Source organism: Vicugna pacos, chromosome 19 (assembly GCF_048564905.1).
Source record: "Vicugna pacos chromosome 19, VicPac4, whole genome shotgun sequence".
NCBI classification, from domain to species: Eukaryota; Metazoa; Chordata; class Mammalia; order Artiodactyla; family Camelidae; genus Vicugna; species Vicugna pacos.
In genome coordinates this window covers 26,437,462-26,456,622 of record NC_133005.1, presented here as the reverse complement: position 1 = coordinate 26,456,622, position 19,161 = coordinate 26,437,462, and the positions used below count along the sequence as shown (strand labels likewise).

Sequence of the window (19,161 nt, the reverse complement as noted above, 5' to 3'; positions counted from 1 at the left end):
CTGAGTTATAATCCTAATTTAATAACCACCTTCCATTTCTTTATTTATTCATAATGAGGAAAGAAAACTTTCCTGCTTCTTTTTAATCTCTAACAATTTCTTATTTTAGGAGAAATTAGTCTGGGGGGAGAAAATGTTCTTTCCCTACCTGATGAAGAAACTATTAATACTAGAAGCTGGATTTTTTCTTAAGTGGTTTCTTATGTCCATGTGCTCAAATATTTTTCATCAAATCTTTTTAAAACTTCATCTTCAGACATCTATTTAATATTTGATTCAATAAATAACTCAAATTTATTATGTTTATTTTGAAAGGATGTTTATTAGCTATCTTTGTTTAGCCAATCCTCATTATTGAAGATTCTTGAGTTAATATTATAGTATTGAAGAATGAAACTATTATTACATATTTAAGTTAATATATCATTTCAATTTATTTATTTATTTATATCAATCCAATTTATTTATATATATCATTTCATTCACTTATAATGTTGTAAACTACTTATAAAAATAAAAATTCATTAAATTATTACCATCACATATTAGTTTGCATTTACATGGCATGCTTTTACACTTGTCTCACTTAGGAGTTACAAAACGTTGTGAGATAGGAAGGGCTTGTATTCTTATTTTCATTTTTGTTTTGTTTTCAGAAACAGTTGAAACTTAAAGAGACTAAGTGACTCCCCCAAAGTTGCTTAGTCAAGCCTAGATCCTAAGTTATCTGGCTGAAAATCGAGAATATTTTTACTATAACATATTGCCTGTGAATGAATATAACTGCAAAATAGAAATTGTAATACATCTCAATGTTTTTGTATTTTATAATTTCTTGTATTTTATAATTTTAAAATGAGAACTACCTCTATAAAATGTTCTGTTAGTTACAAACTGATGTTTATATGTATTAGAGTGTGTACATCTCAATGAGCTTTGTTCTTGCTTTGCTTTTTGAATAAGTTATCTAGAGAGACAGTACTTTTTTCAGTACTTACTTCAGGTTTTCTAAGACTCATTTTAAGAATTGCCTTTTAGACCCATAACATGTTCATCTGTATTGGGCTCCATTGTGGTCCATCTTTGTCAGCTGTGGTTAGATTAAATTTTAAAATCAAACCAAAGTGGTTCCAAACTATGGCTAGTGAATAAAAAAGGGATCAAATGTGAAAAGTACCATTTAGAGGCAGATAAAGGATATCTATAAAATAATGAGACTTTCTTGCATCTTAGATTCTAAAGAGTAGGCCAGATAGGTTTGGGGTTGAAAAAAAAAGAATGTATATATAGTACTTCCCAAGATTATGCCTTTAAAGTGGCTATTGCTCTCTTGAGTTTTTGGTGTTTTAGAGCTTTACTCTTAGAGTCCTGAGAATTCAGTAACTTCTTAAAAGGATATTGGGCCTCAGGTAGATGGTCAATGTCATGCTCACTTTTCCAGCAAAAGTGAGGCCAGTGGTATTTCATGAAGATTGAGTTATTTACTCAGTAAACAATATGCCTATCAGCCTCTTGGACAGGACCCATAAAATGTGAAAGTTACAGATTCTTTGTCATCTCAGAGCCTTGTGTTCAGAGGTCTTGATCCAGAGACCTAGATACTGGGGATTCTGACTGGTAAGACATCTTTCCAGCCCACTCTGTTTCCAAGATGTTCTAATGATGTCATTGTGGCATAAATGCGTGCACCCTCTGAGAGCACACAGTGTTTGCTAACTGGTCTTTTGGAGATCAGTTCTCTTATAAAGAGCACTTTGGGACAGAGGTGGCCAACCAATCAATAAAGCTTGTATTTAATTCCACACTGTTACCTCCAAACTGCTTTGCTTTTAGCCCTTAAGAGTTTGTATCGTGGAGAGTAGGCTTCTTAATGAATAAATTTTGAGTTAGTAAGATTGCGGTTCATCATTTTATTAACAAGTCTTAAATAGTGAGTTTTTTTCAAAGATAATTTAAACCCTAGTGCCTAAATAATTCACTGAAAAATAACAGTAGTGAATATTTATAGAGTACCTATTAAATACTAACCATTTTGCAAAACATTTTATAGGCCTTATCTCTTTTAATCCTCACAAAAACCCTGTAAGTTTCTCTTGTTCTCCCATTTTCACAGAGAAGAAAACTTGAGGCACTGAGAGGTAAAGTCATGTACCCAGAGTCACGTAGCAAATAAGAGGCAAAGTTAAGGTTTTAAATCAGGATGTCTGACTCCAGAGTCTGCATTAAACAAACAACTATGTTAATACTGCCATCCAATAACAGTAATGAGTTATTTAATTTTATCCAACTTGGTGTTGAGGAAGAAAGTACCTAGCCTCAGAAAATAATACATTAAGTGTGTATTGGAGCAAGGGTGTGATTGTAGCAAGATCCTATAGCAGGTTTTAACTTTGAGGTGTTTAAACACATTTCATTAAGCTCAAGAATCTGCTGTGTTGTTGAGTTGCTCACAGTCAAACATTCAGTGGTCTTGTTTTTTAGGGCTTTACCCTGTGGGTTTCTGTTCTGACCCCAATGGCTACAGGGAGTCAGTCAAATGCCAGCTCTTTTCCCATCCTCAGCCCTGAGCTGACCCTTAGAAGGGAAAATTGTGACCCAAATCCAATTGCTGGCCTGTCTATCTGACTGTGCTTTCCAGCCCGAGAACTGATTCCCTCTCTGAGAAAACTGGAAAGGCTCCTGGAGGCTGCTGAGAAACTTTGATGTAGAGGTAGCAATTGAACAGATTGTCCTTTAGAAGCAGCCAAATTTCATTTTCCAGATTGAAAGACAGACTTCCAAGAAAACTTTTCTTTTTAATGTTTTGTTCTAGCATCCAAAAAAGACCCAACTTCAGATCCGGGCTTGAGAGTTTCTCATGGCTATTCTTGTTCTAGGTGGAGGGTGGTTGGCCCACTCTCAGATGGCATGTGTCTTAATAGCTAAATGACTGGCCAGGCCAGCCTTCACCTCCCTCCTGCTGGGCTCCAAGAGGAAGTCCACTTGACAGCTGCTGGGCACCTCCCAGTAATCTCACCCCAGGGTATTTTGTTGTCACTTTGTGACAGACCTGGACTTAAACCCCAGCCCAGCCACTAGCTTGTTAATATTGTGGCTGCCCGCAAGTTACTTAGGCTTTTTGAGCCTGTTTCCTCAGCTCTAAAATGAGGATTATAATGCCTTCCTTCCGAGTTAAAGTGAGGATTAAGTGCAATAATGTATTGACATAACCAGTGGTGGACCTGGCAGGAAGTATGGGCCCTTAGTGAGTGTTAGTTTCTGATACTAGTATAGAGAGGCAGTTAGTGATTAAGATTACAGTGTATAGAATCAAGCAGATCTGAATTTGATCCCAGATGTCTCATTTCAGAGGTGTGTGACCTTGGGCAATTGTCATGAGCTCTCTAAGGGTCAGTTTTCTTACCTATCAAATGGGGATAATACCAATACTCACCTCATAGGAATTTTGGGAGGATTCATTGAGCTAATCAGCTAATCACGTAAGGCACCTATAATAATGTCTGGCACAAAGTAAGCCCACAGTGAATTATAGCTCTTCATTATTGTTGGTGGTATTAGTGTACCTCACAGGACCCTGCTCTGTGTTTTCTCTCCTAGTGGCCCCTATTTGTTATCATTCAGTACACTGTGTACTTCATTATCTGCTGAAAGGCAGAAGATACTACTTTGAGTCCTTGCTTCAAAGGACAGATTCTACTCTTAGGGCCCAAGTCTCCCACTGATTTTTTCTTTATCCTCTTGCTCCAGCTTTTCTCCCTGCCATGTAATAAGGAGGGCATATCCATTGGGGGACCCCTTATCCAGCCAGAAGCATTTCTTAGAGATTTGAGAATTGAGAGGCTTGGATGTCTAAGCACCAACGGGATTTTTGGTATCTTAAACCAAGGATAAGCTCTACCTGGTTTTGTCATTCCTGGGGGTGATGAATGGCTTTTTGTTAGATATGATCTGCTTTCTTATTCAACTACAGCTCCCTAGATCCCTACTTCCTTCTCCTGATCATTTATTTGGGTTGAATTGTTCAGCATACCCATGTTCATAGTACATTGGGTCACCTTAAAGAAAGAAAATGGGAAAAGGAGACTAGAAGCACTTAGACTTCTCAGCAGGGCTCAAGTGAAAACAGCCTGTACTTAAGTGGGATAGGCAAGGTGGTGTCTGTCTAGGTTTCCAGAAGAATTTGAGACCAAGAACGAAAGTAACATTGAATCACATGAAAGTTAGAAGGAATCATGAAGATCATCCAGACCACATTATACAAAGTGAGAAAACTGAGGCTCAGAGAAGAGAAGTGATTTGCCCAAGGCCACACAGCAAGGTGGTAACAGGGCTGGAACTAGAAGGCTAATTGTCTGACTGCATTCAATGCTCTTTTCAACCCATGAGCTTGCCTTGTGGTTCCGTTGGCCCTCTTTGTTAGCATAATCAGAGAGTACTGTGACTGCCACATGTTTTAATTAAACAAATTCTTATCAGTATTTCAAATATAGTCCATATTCCTTTTATAAACCTTCACATGTTTGTGCTTGATTGTTATTTTCTAGGGTGTCAGATGCCTGATACATTCAATTCATGGTTTCTTATAACTCTGCTTCATGTCTGGTAAGTGAACAATTTAAGTGAAGTCATCAAATGTATTTTTTTCTTAAACACTACTGACTTGTTAAGGTATAGCCTTCCACGGGGCTGATTATATGAAATGTCAGTTCAGGCATTAAAAACTGTTCCTTTCATTTTTAATAACTGGTGTCTTGTAGCACATTTTTATTAAAGGTCAAAGCATAGTCCCCAAAAGAAACTTAAGTGGGATTTTCTCAAAGAACACCTAACCCAGTGAACAATGCTATCAGTATCTCTAAGAGACCCTATGAGCTTGGATGGAAAGTTCTCTCCCTTGGCTGTTTTAGGAAAGTTCACATTTACGTAAAAGTGGTTTGAATTGTGAGCATCCGTGGTCATTTTCATTGCTGGTCATCAGAAACCTATAACAAATTATAGCACTGACATTTACGCCTGTACCTCTAAAATGTGCATACCGGTTAGATTCATGCCAGGTTTGTTGCATGTAAAAATATTTAACACCTTAAACAGTATATTTTTTCTTCAGCTGCAAATTAAGTAGCCAAAAAAAATCAATTTTTCATCTAATGTTACACAGTATTAAAGGTCAGAAGGATATAGGAGAGTCGTTGAAGTGGGGGCTGGGGAAAGTATTTATTGAACTGCCAGATCTTGGGAAAGTAAATTCTGAAGAACTAAGTTTACTACTTTGACCATAGTGAGTATCTGAGGAACGTGGGGAATGGTTGCCCTGTCAAAAGGACCCTTGTTTGAGACTGCCTTCAGCTGAGCTTTGCATCACAGGACTGACTACTATATAAAGACTTTTTGGTTTTGATCACCTCTGAAATATTTCTTCTGAACTCACATAGTCAGTGAGATTGGCTAAGGGGCCTAAGACGGCAGTTTATTTTATGTTATTTTTTTCTAAGCTGGTAGCTTATTGAGTGTACACTGTGTCCTGAGCAGTCAATAAGCTATGTCAAGAAGCTCACAGTCTAGTGAGGGAGATAAGACATGTATAACAGTCAGTTATAAATCAGAATGGCTGAGTTCTATAATAAATCTAAGTAGTGCCTTTGGAATCACAGAGGAAGCCGCGATAAAACCTGTACTGGTTCTACCTGTTCTTTGAAATGTACCATGTCTCTTACTCAGGCAGCTGAGAAGGCAAACTACCTTCTGTCTGAATCGTGAAGGTTAGGAAAAGGTTCAGGGAGGGCAGCTGGATGTACTGAGAGGAAAACTACATTTTCAAGGAGAGGACTGCAGAGGTGGCACTGTGGAATTACTCACTGGAAAGGTGGGAGGGTTAAGAGGAGGCTAGGCTGTTCCCAGAGGAGCTCAAAGATAATATTCAGAGCCTGTATGAAAGACTCTTTATTGCCCAGTAGCTAGAGGTATCAGAGTGTTAGAGGGAGTGGATGACAAAATAAAAAATATAATCCCTGTGACCACATCCCAAGGTCAATACCTGACTAATAGTAGCCGAGAGAACCTTGAAACTACTTGTAGTCCTTTCAAGTTAGCCACCATTTCCAAATGTGCCTGCTGATTCTTCCTTGCTGAGGTTGGTTTAATTTCTCAGCGGAGCAGGGGGGTACCACCATCAGTTAAGTAGGGGGAAGGAGGCTGTCTGCTTTAAATCTATGCTCGGTCTCCCCTCCGTCCTTCCTCCTTAGTTCTCATGATCTGCGGGCTTTGATGGGATGAATCAATAGCTTTTCAGTTTGAATCAGCAAACTTTTATTGAGGACTGTGTGTTAAGGACAGAGGCATTGGAAAGAAGGACATGACATGGTGTGCACCTTCAAGAAACAGTCTAGTGGAAAACAGGCAAAGGACAATTACCTGTAATGGGTGACAATGAAAGAAGCACTGTGCTTCTTGAAAGAAGTGAGGCACAAGCAGGTACTGTGGAAGGACAAGGCGTGACTAAATCCAGATTTGGTGGAAGGGAGCAGTATTGGATAAAGAGTTGCTCTGTGGTAGAGGTGACATTTGAGATGCACCAAGAAGGGTGAGTGGAATTTCTGTCAGAGAAAAGGAGGGCATTTTAGGTTGAGGAAATAAATAATTAGGAGCAAAACATAGAACATGTACAAGAACACAGAGTATTTGAGGTCAGCCAGTTGTCCGAAGTGTCTAGGGCGAGTCTGTGGAAGAATGTAGTGGAAAAGGTCACCAGAAAGTTAATTTAGGGTCCAGCTGGGCTGTGATCCTCCAAGAAGAATTGGGGAAACTCTCTTCTAGGGGATAGAGGTCTAAGAGGGAGTAATGGATCCACCCAAGCCTGTGGAAAAGCTGTGTTCTTCTAGCCCTGTTCTCTTAGCCTGAAGCTCTAGGAGGCTAACTGAGGGATAGCCAAATCCAGTATTACAGGGCTCAGTGGACTTGCTAGAGGTGTGTAGGGTTGAAATACCTCCTGTGGGTGGTAGTGTGAGGGAGAGATGGGGAAGTTTAGAAAGCAATCATAAAAATAGGAAGAATTCCACCCCTCTCAACCAAAAGACCAAAACTAGAACACCCTGGCAGTGGACTTTGCAGAAATCTTGTCTGGGTTCCCAAGGGTGATGGCTCCCTGTCGGCTCTTAGAATAGGGACAGGATTTCTCATATCGTTAGTTGATGTTTCCCTTATCCTGTCTGCTTTCTCTAGTTCCTAAGTTTTTTTTGTGTACTGGGATGTAGGACTGGGACCCCTCCAGTTCCTAGAAGGCCCCTATCAGTTGTGTATTCACATGAGCTTCCAGCTGTAGTGACTGTCCTTTGTCTTTGCTGAGCAAGATTAGTATTGACTGTTGAAAAGATGCTGAGAGAGGTTGCTGTCTGGGCTTTCCAGCATCCCCACATGGACCTGATTAAAGTAGACCTTCTCCTCAGTTCCCTATCTTGGGCAGTGACATTGTGGTCCATTCAGGTGCCACACCAGAAACCCGGGAGACCTGTTTGACTTTCCCTCACCCCTTTCATCTGGTCAGGCACCAGTCACCCAACTCAAACTCTTTGACCATGACCCACAGTAACAAATGCATTTTATTTTGCAGTCCAGAACATACACATGTATCTGGTACAAAAGTTTTGTAAAACTTATAATGTCAGATAATCTGTGATATTTTGTGTTTCTGAATTCATTTTAAACAGAAATTCAAGATGTCACCCACTAAGTTGATTTCACTTGGTTGTAAGCTACAGTACCTGTAAACTGGTCTTTGGCCTCCAACTTCCTTCTTCCTGTGCCATTGATCTTCTTGATACAAATGGGATTAGTGTACACACACACACACAGACACACACACACACTTACTCTCCTTAATATTCTCCATTGTTCTCAGGATAAAGTATGTTTCCTAGCATGGCATTCATATCCCACCAAATATGGCACCTTTACTTCTCTCATCTGTTGGTATTCTGGTTACCACTACCACCACCACTCCCTTCCCTGCAAGGAAAAATAAAACTATGTAATAGAAATATCAAGTCTTCTGCACAAAGCTTTCTTCTTCCCTTCTCCCTCCTCTCCACGTGACAGACTCCTGTTTTTCATTCAGTATCCAACTCAGATATTACCTCTTCTTTGAAGCCTTCTCTCTAAAGGCAAAGTTAGTTTCTCTTCTGTGTTCCCTTAGTATTTTAGATACATCTGTTACAGTACTCATCACATAACATTTTTATATTCTATCATATATGTGTCAGTCTTCCTTGTGGACGGTGAGTTTATTGAGAGGAAGAATTATTTTTGGAACGATACGAAAATTTTGGAAAGATATGAGATACTTCTTCCCCTCAGTCCCATGTCTTACTCTTAGTTTGCATTGATAAATATTAATTAAATAATCTGACTTCGCTCCCGTGCAATTGGAAGGGTCCTGGCCACTGCCTGTTGGTCAGGTGGGAGGGGCAAAGCTCTGCTCCTGTGTAAGTTTCCCTGGGTGGTGAGATGTATGTAGGTGGAATTTATGTTGGTGTTCTAAGCACTAATTGACTTGTAGAGACCACCATTTTAAAATTTGTCATGGAACACTAGTATGTTATTGATGCAAAAATTAATTTTAGAAAGTGGGATGGGACAAATAAAATTAGAATATGTCTATGATGGAGGTGGAGTGGGGAGGAAGATGCAGTTTGTATTTTTAAAAATTATTTTGAAGTCAGATATAAGTATAATAACTACTAGGTCCTTGACAATATTATTTTAAAATTTATTTACATGTATTACCTCACACATTCTTATAACTACTTTATTCCTGTTTACATATGAGAGATCAGAGGCTTAGAGAAGCCAGAGAACTTGCCTAAAGAACTGGATAGTACATGGTAGAGAGGAAATTCCAGCATCGGTCTGGTTAACTTAAAGTATTAACTGCTTTCCTCACTGGTAATTAAAATTACTGAAGTAACTAATTCAATAATTATTTATGAATACTAATAATATTTAATATTAGTCAATACTATATATTGCTTAGTTAAGAACCTGCTTATTCTTAAACATAAATCCATAAATTATAACACTAATTTTTAAATTGAACTTACTGTATGCAGATTTGTTCCCTGCCCTCATGGGGCTTAGAGTGTGGGAGAGAGACTTTAAACAAATCATCAGTAAAATGCCACTGGATGGTGCTATGAGAGGAGGTGATAGGGCTCCGTGGAAGTAGAGGGATACATAATTTAGTTGAAGGGGGTGGGTCACTCTGGGAGGGCTTCACTGAAGAGATTACATTTAAACTGACACCTGAAGATTAACAGAAGTTAGCACGTCAGAGATAGGATGAAGAAGCATTGCAGGCAGAGGGACCTCATGGTTTTCAATCTTTTTACCAGCAGAAGAACCCTTTTTAAAAATGAAGTTTTATGCTCAGCCACAATGTTTGCATAGTTAAAAGGATTGCTACTCAGGTTGAGGAAGTGGGAACGACCTGCTCACTTCAGGTCTTCACAAAACACTCACTGGTAAGGGACCCTTACATAGCTCCATGGAAGCTCAGGGCACAGTTTAAAAACCACAGATCTAGTCCAACTCTCTTGTTTTGCAAATGGGGAGGTGATTGTGGCAATTTTAAGGGGTTTGTCACAGGCCTCTTGATCAATAATGGGAGGATCCAAGACTCAAATCCAAAGCTGACTATGTGAACTGTGCCTTCTGCAACACTTTGCTTCCTGCCTGCATGACCCCTTTTGGGGTCATGGGGATGGGAGTCTCTTGCCCTGAATTTGGACTGCATAGCACTGACCAACAACTATATGAAACTGTTTCTTGGCACTCCCTGTCTGTGTCCTGGGAGAGGCAAGAAGTAAACCTGAAAATAGTCCAGGGCGACAAATGGTGTGTTTGATAAGCAGACATACAGATCATATGGGAGAAGGGGATGGGGAGCAGCCTGGGGATGGTCCAGGAAAGCAGTTGCATTGGCCTTCCGGGGTCAAGAACCAGAGGACATGGAGTCTGGAGGAGTTATTAGGAGGGGAAGAATTAATTGTAAACTACTTTTTAAGACGTTCCAAGTGAGAAAGAAAGATGAGATGATGATCACTTGTGGGAGAAACAGGATGGAGGGGAGAAGCATTTTGTATTTTGTTTTTATTTTAAGGTAGGGAAACACTGGAACACTAGGTTAAAAAACACTAGGTTTTTATAAGCCTAAAGGAGGAAACCTCTGGGAAAGAAGAGAAGGAAGTAAAGTTGTGGAGGTGGAAGGGACTGGAAGAAGACAGACTGGTTCCAGTCTCAGTCCAGCCAGAGAACTGCCCTGGCAGACACTCCTGGCCTTTGCAAGAGGGCTTTTTAAAACCACCACAGCAGTTTTGATGTAGCTGTAGGGCTTTCAAGCTCGTGCTGGATTCCAGCAGCTCCAGACCTGCTATATATGGTGAACCCTGGCCATGTGCACATCTTCTCTCTGCCTCCGCCAGCCAGAGTTGCTCTGTTTAAACACCCACACATGTAGCTGTTTGCCCAAACCAAAGGCTTATGCAGCATCATTTTACCAACATTGCATAACCTAAGAGCACTGGTACCTGCTACCCAGGAGCTTGTTTTTTATAGTGGATCTGACAGGCAGGCCACAGGCCAGGTGTAGCTCTTGGAGGAGGCTCTCTGTCAGGTGAGATGGCTTCAGGAAGTGCCTCGCCCACTTGTCTGTTTGCCCACAGACTGTCCTGTGGCCCCCATGCTCCCTGCATAAAGGTTAGGCTTCGTGGGGAGGGAGTTTAGGAAACCAGGTGGAGATAGCCATGTACACAGCCCCAGGAAAGGATCCGCGTGCCAGCTCACAAATAAATAAACTCATTCATTAGCACACTGCTGAGACTTGAGTGTGGCCATGTAGGCTCTGCTTTCTTGGCCTCAGCTGGTGGCAGAGTAAGGGAAACAAGCTACGTGAAAGTCCCTTTGGGATTCCTTTATAGCAGCCAGAGTGACAGACCTGCCCAAGTGCCCACTAAGCTTCATTGAATTCAAAATCAGATCCTCTCTAAGCAACTTATAAACTACCATGAGAGAGAAACAAGGCCAAAACACAACTGGCATTGTCAGAAGGCCCAAACAGAGCAAGCGAAACAGGATGCTGAGAGCTGCCAATACATGGCAGGAGGTCAGCATCAGGAATAACAAGAATTCTTCCCTCTCAGATTTAGGCAGAGGGGAGGAAAGCGTGGCTAGGAAACTCTCCTTCCTTTGAACTCTGCAGGCAGTGTTGTCTTCCTCCATGTCTGATCTAGCAGGAAGAGATTTTTGGAGCTGTACTGTCACAGAGTAGGGGAAACAGTCAATACTGACACTGCCCGGAGAGAGGGGCCACTTATGGCTTGGGGAAGGGAGGGGAGCCCAGGCTTCATTGCAGCTCCTCTCTTCTCCACTGTGCAACCTTAAGTTACTTAACTCCTCAGAACGTCAGTTTTCTTTCCTGTGAAATGGGGCCACTTGTACTAGATAGATGATTATGTACCTTGAAAGAGACAGTGAATGCAAATGTGTCTTACAGTGGCAAATCTCATACTAGAGGACTTTTTTTTCATACTAGAGGACTTAGTAAACGGTAATAATCATTATTACTAAGTGCCATAAAGCAAAATTTACACTTTAGCCTTTTATATTTGGAGACTTCTAGTGAGTGAGTCTTTCTTCCCTTTTCCCCTCCTTCCTTTTAGAGATATTAGGGAGCCATCAGACTAGGGCTTGAACACTCCTTTTTTTCTTTACTTTGCTAGCTGGGTTATTTGCTTTCCTTATATGTAAAAGAGATCAGTATTATTTATGAGGCACTGGAGTCACTGAGAGACAAGGATAGTACTGTGAAGCTTAAAACCTCAATAATAAATTTTGGATTTAAGAACATCATCAAACTCAGGAGGGGCAACTGGAATTGCTCCTAAACAGAGAGTAGTTTTTGCACAGATTAAGTTGATACTCAGAGTAGGTGCTTGCTAAATCCTTGCTAAATGAATGATTAAATTAATTATTTAGTAAAAGAATTTTTAAATTGCCAGATTGTCTCTTTTTAAAAAGATTTTTAAAAAACAGACTTTAGGTTTTAAGAGCAGTTTTAGGTTTGAACAGAATCTTTTCTTTTTAAAGTTTATTTTGCATTCTTAAGGGCAATTTTTATTATGTTTTAGCGTGGAAGTCTCCTCTCCCCCACCTTTCTGTTCCCTCTAGAACAGAGCTCTGGAGTTATGAAGTTTAATCAGTAGCAAAATGAATTTGACCTCTCAACATTTAATGTAAGCATTTATTATGAGGAATGCTTCCATGATGTCAATTAAGTAGAGCTGTCCTGTTCTTTTATTTAAACCTAATATTCTCAGTTGTGGAATAATTTAATGACTCAAATATTACTGTTGTATGGTCAGAGTCTGTGACAAGTATTTGCTTTGTTTTGTAGTGGTACCCACTACAGGATCATCAAATCTTTTTTGTTGTTTACCATTTTGAACTTGTTTCATTCATTTTCTTTTCACTTTCCAACACGCTTTAACCTTTTCTGGGTGATTCAGAAGATCCTGATAACCCTTAAGTATATTTTGCCAGGCTGTCTTTGAGTTGTGCTGGGTAGATATACCCTCCCTGTTGAACCTCAACTGCTGTGCTGTTTTTTGTGTTTGTTTTAAATACATTTTTAGTTTCTTTCCTTTTAGCCTGCCAGCAGTTACTTTTTGCTGTTGTTGGTATGTTAGCCTCAGGTTAGCCAGTCTTTTCCCTTCCGATATCTTATTTCTAGTGTGATGCTAGTTTTGAAACTTAAGTTATTGCCCGTCTGAAGATTAAATGAAAAACAGTAAGTGGATTCTGGAAGGTTTGTTCTAGTCATTAAAGAGGCAGAAAAACAGTACAACTCTGGGATCAGATTAGCAGGGTTCAGATCTCAGCTTTGACAAGTAACTAGGTGTGTAACTCTGGGCAAGTTACTTCTCTTAAGACTCAGTTTCCTCAACTATAAAGTGGGGACAGTGAGAATACCAGCCTCCCATAGTTGTTTTAAGGATTAAATGAAATAATGCATTTGAATCACTTAGCACAGTGCCTGGCACATAGTTGTGTTAGCTGTTAATTACAGCATTTGTCCGCTTTTGCTATTAAAGGATTTTTCTTTTGCTTTCTTCCTATTTCTTAGTCACATTAGGATAGGAAAAATTGCCAGATAAGTTGAATTCAGCCTAAATCAGATGTTACCCTAATAATTGCTAGATTGCTAAATTACTAGAACTCTGTATCCTAAAAAAGATTTCACTGGGGTGACTGTAGTATGTGTGGATGAAACATAGAGCTGGAGATGAGATTTCTTCACCTCCATCCTTCTGTGGCAGATTGTTTTTTCAATGTAAGAGTAGTATGTGTAGAATGCTACCACTGTGAAAAATGGGGAAGGGTACATAGAAACATAAGCTTATATGTGTATAGATTATATGTGGAAGAATTCCTAAGAAGCTACTAACTGTAGTTGCCTTAGGAAGAGGAACCTGGGGTTTGGGGGATGTGGGTTAAGAAGGAGACTTAAGGTTCTTTGTTTTTTGTTTTTTTGTTTTTTTACCACGCACATGTATTATCTATTCAAAACAGTTACTAAACAAAGAAAGGAGTAGACTGAATGTGTAGGCTTCAAGGTCAGGTGCCCTAAGTACCTTGACCTTCAACTTGATCTGGAAATTCCAGGCAGCTGACTGTCTAAGATGTGGGCCCCAGCCTTCAGCTATGCTTTTTCCTTAAAGAAGACAAAGACAAAAATTCTTCCCAACAAGACTTTTCTGTCCTTAACTACCTAGAGAATTTGATTCACAAGCTCAAGGCCAAAATAAGTTGAGCCTTTCTTTCGTTAGCTGAATTTGGTGATGGTGGCTGAATGGACAGCCCTGTGGATCAGAATCTTATTTTCCCAGTAGAACTCATGGGAATCTTTAGTACACTTCCTGTTGATGAGAAAACTGATTGTTTTGATTTTATAACTTTAACTATGTGTGATGAAATTTACTCTAGGACTGTATACTTGAAAGTGTTTTCCATCAATTGTCTACTACACTAATTAGGTACAGAGATTTAGGAGTAATTAGAATTCACTCTCCTTTCATTTAGCAAGCTTGAATCTATATTTTCTAATCTCTTAGTATCAGCAAGATTAGGTACAGTTTGTAGCAAACTTCTCTCGAAAGGTAGGTGAACACTTTAATTTAAATTTCTGGATCAGACCATTGTGAATACCATGGTTCTACTGAAGTAAATATTCACCAAATTTATCATTTTCCAGCTCTGGCAACATTTATATTTAATTATAGGGTTGAGGCTGGGAAGAAAGAGTTAAATTCTGAGAGACTCATCTGTTCTTTTTTTTCAATTGGTTGAAGTATAGTCAGTCACAGTGTGTCAATTTCTGGTGTACAGCATAATGTCTCAGTCATACATATATAGATGCATATATTCATTTTCGTATGTTTTTTTGATTTAGAGACTCATTTGTTCTTTTTTTTTACTTTTTTTATTGAAGTATAGTCAGTTTACAATGTTGTGTCAATTTCTGGTGTACAGCACAATGCTTCAGTCATACATGAATATACATATATTCATTTTCATATTCTTTTTCACCATAAGCTATTACAAGATATTGAATACAGTTTCCTGTGCTATACAGTGTAAACTTGTTTATCTATTTTATATATACCAGTCTGTATCTGCAAATCTCGAACTCCCAATTTATCCCTTCCCACCTCCTAACTCCCTGATAACCGTTAAATTTGTTTTCTATGTCTGTGAGTCTGTTTCTGTTTTATAAATAAGTTCATTTGTCTTTTTTTAAAAAAGTTCCACATATGAGTTATATCATATGGTATTTTTCTTTCTCTTTCTGGCTTACTTAGAGTCACATTCTCCAGCGCCATCCATGTTGCTGCAAATGGCATTATTTTATTATTTTTTATGGCTGAGTAGTATTCCATTGTATAAATGTACCACAACTTCTTTATCCAGTCATCTGTCGATGGACATTTAGGTTGTTTCCATGTCTTGGCTATTGTAAATACTGCTGCTATGAACATTGGGGTGTAAGTGTCTTTTTGAATTAAGGTTCCCTCTAGATATATGCTCAGGAGTGGGATTGCTGGATCATATGGTAAGTCTATTTTTAGAGACTCAAGACTTGTTCTTAAAGCCAAGGTGCTAATCTTATTACACCCCTTCTTCTTGAAAAACATTCAGTGGCTCTTCTATGTCTACTGAGGAAAGTCCAGACTTTTTAGCATGACGTTTCAAAGCCCTTCATGACCTTTCCAACATATTTTTCTGTTTCCTATAGCTGCCCTCCCACAAAATCTAGGTATTCATTGTTCCCTTACATGTGCTGAGCTTTCCATGGCCCTGTCTTTGCTCCTAGTGTTCCACCTGCTGGAAATTCTCTTATCTTTTACCTGTCCAATTGCAGCACACCTTTCCAAGCCCCAGGTACAGTGTTTCATTTTCCATGAAACTTTCTCTGATCCCGGTCAACCAAAAGTAATCCTCTCAAACTCCATTGCACTTTGTGTTCCTCTTGGGACACTTTATGCATTCTCTTTTAAGACTCTCTGTGTATGGAGTATTTTGTCTCCCCAAAGGAGACTAAGTGCTCCTTGGAAGCTAGACTCTTGTTAGCCATCTCTAATCTCCACACAATAGGAACTCAGTTTATGTTCACGGAGTGAATTAAGTGTCAGTCAGCATCTTGAAAGTGTCTTCAATTTGTTTTACCTTTTCAACCCAGATGACCATTTGACTATTATCTGTAAGGGCTGTAGAAAGAACTGCTCTGAAACAAAAAACACTTCACGCCATGTTGATATAGTTAGTTTATAGTCTGAGAAAATCTGTGCCTTTTAAACCTCAGAGGGCAGGTGTATTAACAAACTACAGAATTTTCATATAAATAAAGAATTCCATTACCTCACTATTGCTGTTGATGAATTGGCCTCTGACGACACTTAAGCATCAAAACACACAGACTCTTTTCAGGTGGAGAGGCTGACATGAGTGATGTGGTTAAATTTAAGAAAAATCTTATGAAAAAGGACTGTTGAACTTTCTCCAGTTTGTTTCTGCCTTGGAATATGCCCTATATCATACAAAGTGGTCAAATCTTTTTCCATGACCTGTTTTTATTGTCACAAAGTGTCATTTTTTAGGCATTAACTGGGTTCAGAGGTTACAAATTTAGTATAACAGCATCAGCAAATCCCAAGGTTGAAAGAGACTTTAAAGATCATGTAGTCAACCTTCTGTGAGATAGCCAAACTGCGAATTCTCTGTTTTTTGAGGTCATCCATTCCATTATTTAAATCTTCAGAAACTCCCCTGTTAGAAAGTTTTAATTTGCAATGTTCAATGTTGAGTAATTCTTTCTCCCTCTGTGACCCACCCATTGGTTCTGATTTTAATTCTTGGACAAATAGTCTAATCACTTTTCTGCAGTATTTAAGACAGCTGTCCTGTTTTTCTCCACATTAAATATCTTCTGATTTTTTATCTCTTTGTCTTGTCTCTTAAAATGAAATGTTCAAAACTGTAGACAGTAATCCAAGTACAGTCTGACCTGTGCTGAGTAGAACAAAAGTCTTACTTTGTACATGAAGATATTATATTTTCATTACTGTATCTAAAATCACATTAATTTTGGGGGTGGGTAACCTCGTCATCCTCTTGACTCCCTTGAATATATACCGTCAGCTTAAGTCTGTAAGGCTTTACACACACAGGCAGACATGACTCACCTATCCTGTACCTCTACAGCTGTACTTTAGACCTGAGTACAGGACCTTAGATTTATCCCTAGTAGATTCAGCCTGTTGAAACAGCTTGTTGAAGTATTCTTGGTTCATGGTTGGGTCATGCAACATATTTGTCTTCCTGCCCAGCTTCTTGTAATCTACAAATTTGATAAGTATGTTTTCTTTTCTTCCATCTTAGTCATTAACAGAGATATTGAGGCAGGCCAGGCTAGAATTATTTCATTGGACCATTCTATTGCTAGTAGATTTAAATGGGCAGGATTAATTGTATATGGAAATACAGTTATCAGTTTAGACTCAATACTCCATAATTATAGCAGAAATTGTCTTTTAGGTAGATAGTCCTATTGTCCTGTTGTAGCTGCTTAATAACTATTTAACAAGCGATAATAGAAATAAGTATGCTCATAAGAATGAGAATAGGAACTAGCTTGGAAAGTTGGTGGCTCTTTATATTTTTATATATAGTTAAATATAATATTGTATTTATTAATAAAACATAATATAATTCTTATATTCTTATGTAAGAGAGCCTTCTGAACTGATTAGAGTCAATGTGGTATAGGGGGAAGAGCCCTAAATTTGGCCCTGAGATGTTTTATTCATTTATTTATTCAGCAAATATATATTGATTACATGCTGTGTTTAAGCTCTGGATATATAACGATAAAACAAAACAAAACAAAAAAACACCGAGACTTGATCTTTGCCTTCAATGGAATGTGCATTCTAGTGGGAGAAACAATTTGATAATTTACACAGATGAAATCATAGTACTTACTGTGACCTATATTATGGACACGTGCTGTCCAACAGAAATATAATGCAAGTCACGTATTTAATTTAAAAGTTTCAAGTAGCTCTATTTTAAAAAGCGAAAAGAAAAACATGAAACTGATTTTAAATATTTTCTTTAACTCAATATGTTGAATAATATTTCAACATGTAAGCAATATAAAAAAATTGAGATATTTATGTTCTTTTTTCTTGAACTAAATCTTTGAAATCTTACACTTATACCACATCTCAATTTGAACTAGCCCTATTCAAATTCAAATTCATTCAAAGCCATATTCAAATTCATTTTGAACTAGTGGCTTCCATATTCTATAGATAGCACAGTACTGTAACCACCTTTACAGACTGCCCTGTGGTGTTGGGCAAATTACTTTCTTTCTTTAGAATGCCTGTTTTCATCAGTAAAATGAAGGATCCATACTTGTTTATCTAAACAAGTGGAAGTGGTCCCTTTCATATATGAGGGGGCCTTCTGAGATGCTGTAAATAATCTGTATCTTGATCTGGGTGGTGCTTACATGGGTGTATATTGTACATAAAAATTCATTAAGCTGCGCACTCAAGATTTATGTACTTTTCAGTATCTGTTATATCTCAATAAAAGATTTAAAAAAATAAAATTACTTCCAGTTTTTTGATTCTGTGCCCTTTGATAAAATCACTCTGATAAGCTGACCTTCAGTGGAAATGTGTAATGGAGAAAATGGAAACAACCAGTGATTCTCTATGTCTTCTTCCACCCAGGATGTGTCTGGTCAGAATGAAGCAGGAAGGCCGGAGTGGGAAATACATGTGTCGTATCATAGTTCATTTTATGTGGGAGGATGTTGAGCAACGTGGCAGAATCATGGGGGTAAGTGAGTGCTGTCAGATTCTGGTCTTGGAAAACTCCAATGAGGGATTGCCTGACTTTAGCTGAAGCTGTAAGTGTTCTAGAATGGCCTTATGTCAAGTGGTAATTCAGCTAGAGTCACTTCTACCTCTGTGGAGGCTGACGTGTTGCTGGCACTTTAATTGTGTATTGGCACACATTATCATGATTTGTCAATGTGAAGGCATCTTATGTACAGAGATGGAATTATTAAGCCCAAATCATGGTGATAGGAGGTATGGATTTGGTGAATGGAGCAAATCAAATAATATTAATAATAATAATGCATTATTAGGAAATTATGCCTCTGACACCACTTCAGTGTGTCAATTCACTATTGGATTGGATGACAAGAACCTGGCATGGGGCCTGCACTGTCCTCAAGAACTTAAAAACAAGCACCTTGATCACTAACAACCTAAAGTACTTTGGCGAGGTATTTGCTGAAAAGTTGCATTAAGTAACCTGAGAAAGGAGGATATATAGTATATATATAATGTAGAATGTAATGACAATAGAAAAATGAAACCAAAATTTTAGAATACTGTTAGTTATATAAATAGCAATCTCTTCCTCTATGTATATTGTGTATTTTGTGTATCTAGACTGTGTTTTAGTAGATTGTAATTCCTTTTTTTCACCCATATCATTGCCTCCCAGCTTGGGAGCATCCAAAGCAGAACCATC

General features: G+C 38.5%; 1 protein-coding gene across 1 annotated transcript in view; it reads left to right on the top strand.

Annotated features, from left to right (window-relative positions):
• Window positions 1-19,161, top strand: part of UQCC1 (ubiquinol-cytochrome c reductase complex assembly factor 1) — an 88,408-nt gene that overhangs the window by 27,415 nt on the left and 41,832 nt on the right. Inside the window, exons 6-7 of the mRNA XM_006202611.4 lie at window positions 4,545-4,602; window positions 18,348-18,456. Coding sequence (XP_006202673.2) covers window positions 4,545-4,602; window positions 18,348-18,456 — 167 coding nt within the window. The remainder of the gene's footprint in view (window positions 1-4,544; window positions 4,603-18,347; window positions 18,457-19,161) is intronic.